Raw genomic sequence first — 12,071 nt, 5'->3', positions numbered from 1 at the left:
TATAAATGAAATCATATAATGAGTTATTTTTAAAAAATATGGTTTCTTCAGATTCTTTACCCTAGAGAACAAACTGATGGTTACCAGAGGGAAGGTGGGGTGTGTGTGGATGAAATAGGTGATGGGGATTGAGGAGGACCCTTGTGATGAGCACCAGGTGACGTATGGAAATGTTGAATCACCATATTGTACACCTGGAAGTAATGGTATACTGTATGTTAACTAATTGGAATTTAAATAAAAACATGAAAAATGGTTTAAATAACTCAGCATCAATATTTTAAGATTCATCCATGTTGTTATGTTCATCAGTAATTCATTTCTTTTTATTGCTGAGAAATACTCCATCGTATGGGTTCCCCATAATTTGTGTACATGCTTACCTGTTGATGGACATTTAGTTTGTTACCAATTTTTGCCAAAACTGATATGAACATTTGTGTACTAGTCTTTGTATGGATATATATTTTCTTTTCTCTTTGGGTAGATACGTAGAAGTGGAATGATTGGGTCTTATAGTAGGTGTAGGTTAAAATTTTTAAGAAATTGCCAAAGTGTTTTTCCAAAGTGTTTATGTGATTTTACATTCCCGCCAGCAGTGTATAAGTTTCTTTTCCTCCACATCCTGCCAAAACTTAGTGTGGTTCGTATTTTTAATTTTAGCCAATTTAGTGGGTATGTAGTGCTATGTCATTGTGGTTTTAATTTGCATTTCCCTGACGGCTAGTGAAGTTGACATCTTTTCATGTTCTTACTTCCCATCCTTATATCTTTTTATGAGAAATGTATGTTCAGTTCTTTGCCCACCTTGTAAATTGGGTTGCTGGCCTTTTTATTACGAAGTTTTAAGGTTCTTTATATATTCTAGGTAAAAATTCTTTTGTCACATATACATTTGTAAATTTTTCTTCTAGTCTGATGCTTACTTGTTTTTTGTAACAGTCACTTTTGAAAAACCAAAATTTATAACTTTGATGAAACCCAAATTAAAAATTTTTTCTACCATAGTTTCAAATCCACATGATGTTTATCTATCTGTTGTGTCTTATTGCAAAGACTAACCTCTAGCCCAAAGTTGAGTAGAAGTGATGAAAGCAGATAACCATGCCTTGCACCTAATTGTAGGGAAAGAGCTTATGTTTTTACCATCGAGTATGACATCAGTTTACTTTATTTATAGATGCCCTTTATATGGCTGAGGACATTCTTTTCCATTCCTAGTGTCCCGAAAGCTTTTATCAGAAATAGGGGTTGGATTTTGCTAAATACTTTTTCTGCAGCTTTTTGATCTGGTATTTTTCTTTTTTAATCTGTTTATACGGTGAATTGCATTAGTTAACTTCCAAATGTTAAACTACCCTGGCATTGCTGAGGAAAAAAAAATCCTGTTGGTCATGATGTGTTATCCTTCTTACATATTTAATTTCTAAAAATATTGTTTAACATTCTTGTGTCTATGTTCATAAGGAATATGATTTTGTAGTTTACTTGCAATGTCTTTTCTGGTTGATACTAACATAATACTGACTTCCTAGAATAAGTTGGAAACTTCTCTTTAAAACTCTGAGAGATTTTATGTGGAATTGGTGTTATTTCTTCCTTAAAAGTTCTGTAGAATTTGTCAGTGAAGCCATCTGGACCTGGAGTTTTCTTTGAGTCAAGATTTTTAACTACAAATTCAGTTTCTTATTTTCACAGGTTTAGACCATTCAGATTATCTGCTTCTTTAGTGAGTTTTGGTAGTTTATTTTGTTCAAAGAATTTGTCCATTTCATCTAAGTTGTTGAATTTACTATATGAAGTCATTCATAACATATCCTTTTAATGATTATATGATCTGTAGAGATGTTTTGTGTCTCATTTCTGACACCGGGAATTTGTGTCTTCTTTTTTTCCTGATGTGTCTAACTAGAGGTTTGTTAGTTTTATTGATCTTCTTAAAGAATAAGCTTTTAGGGGCACCTGGATGGCTCAGTCAGTTAGGTGTCTGACTTTGGCTCAGGTTATGATGTCATGGTTTATGAGTTCGAGCCCCCACATCGTGCTCTGTGCCAAGAGCTCAGAGCCTGGAGTCTGTTTCAGATTCTGTGTCTCCCTCTCTCTCTGACCCTCCCCCGCTCATGCTCTTTCTCTCTCTCAAATATAAAATAAAATATTTTTTCAAAATTAAAAAAACAATAAGCTTTTCATTTCATTGATGATACCTTTTTGTTTCTATTTCATTGATTTTTCATTTGTGTCTTAATATAAGATGAAAGCTTAGGTCATTGATTTCAGACATTTTTCCTTTCTAATATGAGCATGGATTAATATAATTTTTTAAATAAACACTGCTTTGGCTATATGCCCCAAATTTTACAATGTTGAGTTTTCATCTTCATTTTCATTCTGTTTAAAATACTTCCTAATTTCCTTTTTAATTTCTTCTCTATCAGTTACCTAAAACTATGTTATTTAATTTCCGAATATTTGGAGATGTTACAGATATCTTTATGGGATTGATTTCCAATTTAATTCCACTGTGGTCAGAGAACACACCTTGTATAATTTGAAACTTGTTATATGGTCAAGAATATGGTCAATCTTGATCAATTTTCCACGTACCCATAAAAAGAATCTCACTCTGCTGTTGTTGGGTAGAATGTAATATAAATGTCAGTTAAGTTGGCTGATACTCTCATTCAGGTCTTCTAAAGCATTACTGATTTGCTGTCTGCTTTTTTCTATCAATTATTGAGAAAGAGGTATTGAAATCCCTGACTACGGCTGTGGATTTCTATATTTCTCTTTTAATACATATCAGTTTTTCGGAGTCCCAGTGGTGCAATTGGTTAGTATATGGTACTTATGTCAGTTTTTAATCATGTATTTTGAAGCTTTCTTATTAGGAGTATAACTATATGGGTTTGCTATGTCCTTTTGATGAAATGACCCTTTTATCCTTATAACATTACTAATTTCAATCCTCATTACACTCTTTGATTTGAAATCTATTTCATTATAGAACTATTCAGGCTTTCTGTTTCTTCTTGAAGTGATTTTGGTTATGAAATTATTAATTGCATTGAAACACTCAGATTTATTGATAATGTTATACATAATAACCTTATATTATATTTTAAATATATGAAACATCTGTAAGATATACCCTTTTACCTTTCAGTTTTGTTAATCAATGTCTTCATTTCTCAACAGAAGTTTATCAATTTTATTAGTATATCAAAGAACTAACTTGGGGCTTTTTGTAGATCCTCTATGTTGTATCTTTATTTTCCATTTTGTTGATTTATGTTATCTTTTCCTTCTCTCCATACACACACATTATTTTATTGTTCTTTATCTGACTCCTTTGGTCTTTCTAATATATATATTTTAGCTATAAATTCCTCTCTGAGGATTGCTTTCGCGGCTTTTGTAATTTTTGCTGTCAGCATTAAGATAAAACGTTTTTCTAATTTGCACTATAATTTCTATTTTGCCTCATGACTTAGTTGCTGGATATTATGTATGAAAGTTATTTGTAAGAACTGGAAGCTTATGATAAAAGGATTTTTTTTCCCAAAGAGAACTTTGTGCTTGCTTTTGTAGGAACCCAGAGGCCCCCCCCATCCTAGACCAACTTAAACCAAGTTCAAACCTTGATCTCAGGTTATATTTCTTCAAGGGCCATTGCACTTCTAGGTTACCTCTATCTTCAAGATGTAGTCCTTTGTTGGCCCTTATTTGGGTCCTGAGCTTTGAGTCTTGTCTTTCAAGACCTTTTAAACTGTCACAAGAAAAGTTTTTACTCTCTAAGGGATCTCTGACAATGACCTCAGGCCACAAATGGCTGCTGTACTTACTACAACTCAAGACTTCTCACTTCCCCTTTACTTTGGCCTATTAATTCCTATTTTATTCACTCCTTGACAGTTTTAATTTTCTTTCATTTTAATCTGCCTTTTTAGTTGTGTCCAGTGGAGAGTTGAACCAAAAAATATATATTGTTATTACCTAAAACAAAGAGTCTTATTATATAATAAGCTTTAAGAGAGGAATGCATCTACGTACAGTATAGCTTTACTTTCACTAAATGACAATAGTTCAGTAGTGTTCAATCAATTCCAATCATCACAGTCCTCCATTGTTGACATATTCAGCCACTCGCTTCTTTGTGTCGGAAATATCACTCACTTCTGAAGGTTAAAAGCCTTTCTTAGAATAAGCACACAGATCTAAGGCTTCTATAACTCTTCTTGAAAGTAAAGCTCTTATAGCCTTTTTCAAAATTTTTAAATTTCAAAAAGTATATTTACCTCCCAGTTTAAGTAAACAGCCTTTCTATTTCCTCTTCCAGTTAACCAAGCCAGGGATGTAATTTAGTTGACGTCTAATTCTCCAGCTCTCAGTTGCTGTTCAGCAGAGCAAGGAGGCAGCAGTTCACATCATGTAGTGTCTTCATAGGCACTGCATAAAATCTTTTGAGTGACTTCTTCCCATCATAAAATAAAAATCTTCCTAACTTAACAGAAAATCTCATGTGATATGAGTTTCCTGGTATCTGGAGCAGCAAGATACATAAAGGTTACACATTAGACATTTAAAAATTATTATCTTGATGTTTAACCAAGGGTTGAAACCAAGGGTTTAATATGGCTTCACCAAGAGAAAATACTATCTCGCTATGTGTTCTGTCTCTAAATGAAAATATTTGATCATGAGATTTTTAAGGGAAGGTTGAAATTAACCTCTCTTTACTTTCATGTATGTCTCTTATTTAGCTACAATATTTCTCACTCATTTTATATTCAACTTTCCTATATAAGCGGATACAAATGCATATTGATTATATTATACCTTTGATTTAGGAACAAATTAAGGTAAAAAAGTCACTGTCACCTCCAAAGGCATGCTCCACTGCTGGCTCCTGTTCTTCAGAGGTGATGAGTACCAAGACTGACGTCAAACAGAACACTGTTTGCATACCAAACTATCTGGATCAGGAAATCAAAGTAAGAGGCAGATTTTTTAAAGCCATAACTTGGGAACAGCATCAACATAAAAAAAGTCACATTATTAACATCCTTAAACCTCTTTAGTGGTTCTCCTTTGACAATTGAAATGATTTAAACCACTTAGCTCAGGGGTGCTGGGTGGCTCAGTGGGTTAAGCGACTGACTTCAGCTCAGTTCATGATCTCACAGTTTGTGAGTTTGAGCCCCATGTTGGGCTCAGAGCCTGGAGCCTACTTCAGGTTCTGTGTTTCCCCCTCTCTCTGCCCCTCCTCTGCTCATGCTCTGTCTCTCAATAATAAATAAAAACGTTAAAAAAATTAAAAAGAGAAAAACACTTAGCCTAAAATCCAGGGCCTGCTTCTACTTTTATTTCCAGTCTTGTCCCTGGAATCTTGTCACTGTTACAGAAACACAACCTTTGGTTTAGACATAATGAAGAACTTGGCCTTTGCCGAAAAAGCTCAGCCCTGTTCCTCCTGTGTTTTTCTTTATCATCTTCCTAATGCTTGAGAGGCACTACTTCATGCCATTAGATATTCATTTCCTTCATATATTTTAAGGCAGAGGTTCCTCCAGTGAACATTCATCTCTCTCTTATCTGTGGGAAACTTTCTTCTTAAACCTATTCTGCCCAGGGTTTAAATAAATAAACTTAGTTATATTTATAGTAACATGTTGTATCAGACTACTGTAAGGTTCTTTGCAGCCACAGTTATCTAAGAGAATGACATATGATCAAGAATAAACCAATCAGCTGATATCTGTTTTCCTTCTTTAGATCCTTTTGGTTACCTTCACATCGCCAAGCTGTAAGACATGCTACGATAAATTAAGGGTGAAAATACTGTAATGATGACTTAGATAGCAGTTATAAATAAGTTACTGTAGTGGCAATTACAAATAGCAGAGCACACTATAAGGGTTGCTATTGAATAATCCTGATGAGGAACTATTTGAAAAATAAAGCATAACAGTGGCACTGGGTATAATTATGCTGATGATTAAAATCGGGAAGAATAGGGGCGCCTGGGTGTCTCAGTTGGTTAAGCGTCCGACTTCAGCTCAGGTCAAGATCTCACAATTCAGGAGTTCAAACCCTGCATCGGGCTTTGTGCTGACAACTCAGAGCCTGGAGCCTGCTTTGGATTCTGTGTCTCCCTCTCTCTGCTCCACCTGCTCATTCTCTGTCTCTCTCTCTCTCTCAAAGATAAACATTAAAATTTTTTTTTAATTGGGAAGGAGAATAAAAGAAAGGGAGGAGAAGAGGATAGAGTATCTGAGGACATGAGTAGAAAGAGGAAGATGGGTTTAGTTTTATATAATATGGGGGCAGATGGATACATAGGACTGAGTTTCAGATATGTCTAAATTCTAAGAACAGACACAAGTTAGGGTCAAACTGGAAACATCATTACTTGTGCTTAATGTTTTGTACTCTATGCTTATTATAGTCCATTTTTATTAGAATTAGAATAATTATAATTATTAGAATTATTTCAATTATTGCATATATTTATCTCCTCTATCTTCCACACTTCAGTCCTTAGCTCCAAATTGGAAACAACAAAAACAAAAACAAAAACAGAAACAACCATGTCAAGGAAGGATACTGACTGCCCAAAATGAATTATATTCCTAGCCCACCAGGCCAACCACTGTGTTCAGAGAACTGAGGAAAATTGACTCCAGTTAGATTCACCCACTATGGTACAGCAGGGATGCAGTTCTGTGACTGGAAAATCCCAGTTAGAACCCCATGGTGCAGTGAGAAAGGTCCCATTCCCCAAAAAGAAAGAAAGTGAATTGCTCCTGCAGAAGATGTGGATACTGAGCAGACAAAACAAAAGTAACACTGTATTGCCTGACCCAAACTATTACTTGTATTGAAGATAGATTTTTGTTTTGTTTTGTTTTGTTTTGTTTTGAGATTCCACTGTATACTCTTTGAAATCTGGTTCCTAGGCTAAAATCCCAATTGCCTTAATTGAACATTGTGTACAGAGTGACACTGGGACGATGAAATTGTGGAGACAATAAAGGAATCTTCTAACACTTATACCACTTATTTGCTCACTCTGTAACTCTAATATTCTCTGTCAGATTCTGGCAAAGCTCTGTAACGTTTTACGTACTGATTCCCTGGCAGAAGTTCTACAGTGGCTGGTTCATGCAAGCGCAAAAGGTGAGATAGCAATAAGCATTTGCAAACACTAAGCTCAGTTTATCGTCAGAAGGTGTCAATGCGCAATACGTGAAGTTTTCTAATCCTGGGTTTGCAAAGATAATGTTGCAGTATTCTTTCCCTGGTACTTCAGTATCAGAGTCTCTGTAGTCCTCCATAACTGACTGTATGCAACTGGTCATTCAGTGCCCCCAAATTTGGTTATGTCCCACATTAAACTGCTTTGGGTGATGTGAAACACGTGTGTTCAGGACTGCTTTGGGCTTCTTCTCCTAAGTCCATACACCGAGGTGTCTCCCAGAGCATCTTTTCTGGCCTACACTGAACCATGAACACAGAGCCTGTTTCCTTTCTCTGATACAGGTGGCAAGAGCACAGTCTTCCAAGTTCTAGATTCTAACAGCTCTGCCAGTTCCCCACCCAAACCACCAACTCAGTCATCTCCCAGCCTCCTTATGGGCCTGTATGGCCTGTTTCACGAAAACATATGCGAGTCCCAGGCAGAACAGCCACAAAAAGCATAGAGTGGCTTCCCTCAAACCTAGCTGGTCATCAGATTGACTGAGGCAAAACTTCTGAGGTGGGCAGGGCCTGGGAATTTGCATTTCTAACAAGTTCCCAGGTGCTGATAATGCTGGTCTGGGGGCTACTTTTTGAGAATCTGCACCAATAAAAGGAAATACGGATGTGTTAGGGATAGACTAATATTCTTAAATGGGGAGAATTTTGGCAATAGTACTTTACCCAGGAATTCAAGACTACTACTTGGCAAGCAATTAAGAAGTATTTGGGGGCTAAGAGTCTTTAGTTACTATTATTTTTTTTCTTTTTAAGAATGTGACTTAAAAATATACACAAGTAATTGAGTGCTTATTGTTGGTGGGAAAAACCCAGATGAACCAGAAAAAACTGCAAGAAAAGAAGAACAATAATCAATAAAATGATCACAGACATCATTTCAGTGACTACTTCAGTATATACCTTTATAGAGGTCTTGTAACTATTACTTGACCATGAGTCTGTAATTGTACAAAACGGGATCATATTGTACTTATTACGTTGTGTAGATATACTTTCTTTTATTTGGCAGCAGCATGAAAGGCTGGGTTTTGTACTCAATATTTAAAAATAATTCCACTGCCATTCAGGGACAAGTGCCTCAGTGAGCTAACTGTTTGGGGCACTTGATAGTATCACAGGTCAACAGAAATCAGGTTGATGTGAACCAATTTTTCTGAAGAAACCTTGACTCATGAATAAATGCCTACTCAGAAAATGGATGACCATACCAAGCCTTTCATACTAGAGTGCTGGATAAAAGAACCAATCCCGTGTTTCTAGCCAACATGCTAATTATAAACTTTCTGCCCACCCCTGTTCTTTAAATCAGAAAAAGAATGGATCTCAGCTTTGATTCATGCTGAACTGGCTGAGACAAATTTGTTGACTCAACCAAGAGACATCTCAGCAGAACCAGCAACGGAGAGTAGGAAGCCACCCAAAGTTAAATCCCCCCCCAATTTACCTGCAAAATCTAAAGAACTGACCAGATCAAAGGAAAGACACCAACCCACCAGGTAATTAGATATAATGGCTAAGTGAATATGGTACAGAAAGATTTTCAATTTTCTTTTTGTAACCTTTCAAGACACTAAACATTCTGATGTTCTAAGTCTCTTCTTTATTCAGCAAAGGAGCACCATGTGTATTTGTTTTCTTTCATTTTCATAAATGTAATATGAGAATTATTCTAAATCCTATTTTAGCCACGCAGATATGTAAGAAAATGTAGGGTTGTTTTTTTTTCATTTGCCCTAAACATGGAAGCAATAAAGGAAACTGAAATTGTATTATTATTGTATATTTTGTTAAATGCATATCACACAAGTATCACTTTTTTTGTGTAGAATAATGCTAGATTAGAATAAATTGCTTTACTTAATTTTGCTGGCACACACCTGGAGGCTGCTAGAGGGGGAAAAATCTATTATAGGAATTGGAAATTATTTTAGTAGAAATTTTTCTTAAACCTTATAATTTCAATGACAGAAGAAAATACATACTTATGTGTAATACCATGGTGTAAGAATGTGGTGAAATATTATATAAGTCAGGAGAGAAAGTCCTGTTGCTTCAAATTAAAAGTTGTGTAGAACTTTAAGTTGAGAAAAAATAAATATTCAAAACCCAGGTTACTTTAAAAAACCATTGAGGGGTGCCTGGGTGCCTCTGCCGGTTAAGCATCCGACTTCAGCTCAGGTCATGATCTCACAGTTGGTGGGTTCGAGCCCCGCGTCAGGCTCTGTGCTGACAGCTAGCTCAGACCTTGGAGCCTGTTTTGGATTCTGTATCTCCTTCTCTCTCTGACCCTCCCCTTTTCACGCTTTCTCTCTCAGAAATTAAAAATTAAAAAAAAAAAAAACAACAACATTGAGACAGAGGAGAATTTTGTATTGCAGTTTGTGTCCACTTAAATTTTTCCATAAAATTGGAAACTGGGAAGTAGGGTCAGTCTTTCTACCTTAGTGAATAATATATGATGTACTGTTTAGATATTTACTTAAAGTCAGAAGAATTTCTAATTGGAAAGAACCTTTAATACCGTCTGCATTGAAAAACAAAGCATTGGGATAAACTATTTAAGATACATATATACTTAGATTACTGATGACTGTGCAGTCTGTAGAAAATACTTGTTTGTATCTGAGAATTTCATTTTCTCTTTCTCCAATTGATTTAGAGTGTCAAGTCAAGGACCTGAAGGAAATAAGGAAGTACCAAAAGGTTAAGTACAGTTTGTGATAATTACTCAGTTGGTATAGAGAAACCAGTAAGTATCTATCTATTTAGGGACACAGACGAGGACAGGGACCTATGGTTTTAAAAGCAGTACAATATAATGATTTCCAGTTACTCTTAAGGGACAGTGTGTGCTGAGTTTATCATTGAGATACATTTGACATAAACTTAACTTTGTTTTGAAAGGCAAAGTGCCCCATCAGGGACAGACACTCTGCACAACGAGACAGCAGGATACATAGGTTTGGTCAGGCCAATCCAGGAGAAGCCCTGCAAGGACCTAACAAAAGGACAATGATCTCAGGGTTTTGGTTCTTCATAGGTTAACTGCGAAGCTAAGTGATTTTAACTAGAAACCAAGTCAACCATAGAAAACAGTAAACTGTCAATCAGCCACAAGCTGATGCTCTATGTGACAGCTGAAGTACAGTAGAGAGGAGAAGTTCTCTGTCCCCACCAGACGCCCAGCCACAACCTATGGTTTGGACCAACAAGAATAAAGAACTGTAGAATGTCCTACTCTGGTTCAGAATAGTCCCAACTGAAACATCCCTGTGGGTTTGGCAGCTCCTAACTTAAAACAAGTGTAGCAACGACGACTATAGAGCAAAGACCAGGAGTATGTCTACAAGCCTCAAACAAAAGTCTGTCCTATGATTTCTAGATGTTTTCCTTATCCTAGGAATAATATGGTAATCAGAGTTCTTTGAGGTCACTCTAAACCCAGTGACTTTTGTTGGGGTTCATTAAACCCCAAAGAGGGTCCATGTGTTAATAGGCAATAAGAAATATAGTTTAGAAGTTAGAAAATACTCCCTTACTCTGACATGCCAAGGATGATCTGTTGTATCTGACTCCTACCAAACTCCACACCCTAAGACCACAAAGTCATGACAGTGATGGCTTCTATTACTCAACTTCATGTCTTACCTGTTAGCCCCCAATATATTTTACCCTATCTAGATAGTTGGAGAATGTTTGTATAAGAAGCCCCAATCATACTTGTCCCCAGGGGTGATATTCAGCGTCTCTCCAAACCCTTATTCCTGCTTGGGTCTGACCATATAGGTCTTGGGAAGCTCTTATGAGTACAGTTGACTTGTTTTAATCTGCTTGTCTATTTTCTTTTTTGTCTACCAAGACCATAGATTCTTCTCCTTTCTCTCCCAGTTCCCATCCTTACCTGTTGTCTTTACAGCTCACCAATTCTAATTCATTCCTACCAAAATAATGTTTGATTTTAAGAGGATAGAACATATCCCCCCTGTTATAGAAAAAAATTATTCATTAAAAATGAGCAGGTAGTAAGAAAGATGAGACTGTGTTCTTGGATATATTTGATTTGCCTATACGTCATATAGTTTTTTTGTACATCATTTGCTACCAAAACACAGCAGAAGCTATATTTGATGTCTCAATTTTGGTCTTATTTAGATTTTTTCTATTTCAGAGGCTGAGTACAGGCCTCCATTGTTTATAAGAAGAAATAAGATGAAAATGCCTGTTGAAGAATATTTCAGCCAACCAAAGTCTCCTCCCAGGCCTAAAACTCAGGAAAGCATATCAACAAAGCCAGTGTCAGCAGGGAGTATACAACAAGGATACAATCTTTCTCCCCAGAGAGCATTTTATCCTTTAACATTCCAAAGGTAGAAATTCTGGACTGTGCTATTTCTTTCACAAACATGATCTTCACTCCATTACAACATCAAATTATTAAAAAAAATATTTTGGTATCAAAGAATCAATAACTCCTCTATTTGGTGGCACATGTAAATCTCAAAGCACCAGTGTATAATGCTACTAAATAAATATTAGTGGAGACAGTATTTCTGTTTGTAGTTAATTTTAGCACAATATGTAAAAGAAGCATATTTATTTATATACTATATTTCTAGTCTTGCACTAATTGTATTAGTACATACACACAGGGCCCTGATGCTAGAAATAAACATCCATAACAGAATTAGGCAGCTACAATTTGACACATGCTCCCAACTCTTGATAGAGAAAAAACAAAAATAAATTTTTAACATCTGAGCTAGTTTTCACAATCTATAGTGTTTCACTGCTGTTGGAACACTGGGTGGATTCCA

General features: G+C 36.0%; 1 protein-coding gene across 2 annotated transcripts in view; it reads left to right on the top strand.

Annotated features, from left to right (window-relative positions):
• The window catches only part of CUNH4orf17 (chromosome unknown C4orf17 homolog), a 29,414-nt gene extending 17,610 nt beyond the window's left edge, over positions 1-11,804 (top strand). For both annotated transcript variants that reach the window (XM_039225367.1, XM_039225368.1), the window contains exons 5-9: positions 4,848-4,991; positions 7,095-7,176; positions 8,567-8,753; positions 9,917-9,960; positions 11,426-11,804. In XM_039225367.1, coding sequence (XP_039081298.1) covers positions 4,848-4,991; positions 7,095-7,176; positions 8,567-8,753; positions 9,917-9,960; positions 11,426-11,628 — 660 coding nt within the window. In that variant the 3' untranslated portion in view covers positions 11,629-11,804. The remainder of the gene's footprint in view (positions 1-4,847; positions 4,992-7,094; positions 7,177-8,566; positions 8,754-9,916; positions 9,961-11,425) is intronic.
• The last annotated feature ends 267 nt before the right edge of the window (positions 11,805-12,071 follow it).

This window comes from Hyaena hyaena, unplaced genomic scaffold (genome assembly GCF_003009895.1).
Source record: "Hyaena hyaena isolate Hyena2069 unplaced genomic scaffold, ASM300989v1 scaffold_2099, whole genome shotgun sequence".
Taxonomy (NCBI): domain Eukaryota; kingdom Metazoa; phylum Chordata; class Mammalia; order Carnivora; family Hyaenidae; genus Hyaena; species Hyaena hyaena.
The sequence above is the reverse complement of the archived record's forward strand: the minus strand, read 5'-3'. Positions and strand labels throughout refer to the sequence as shown.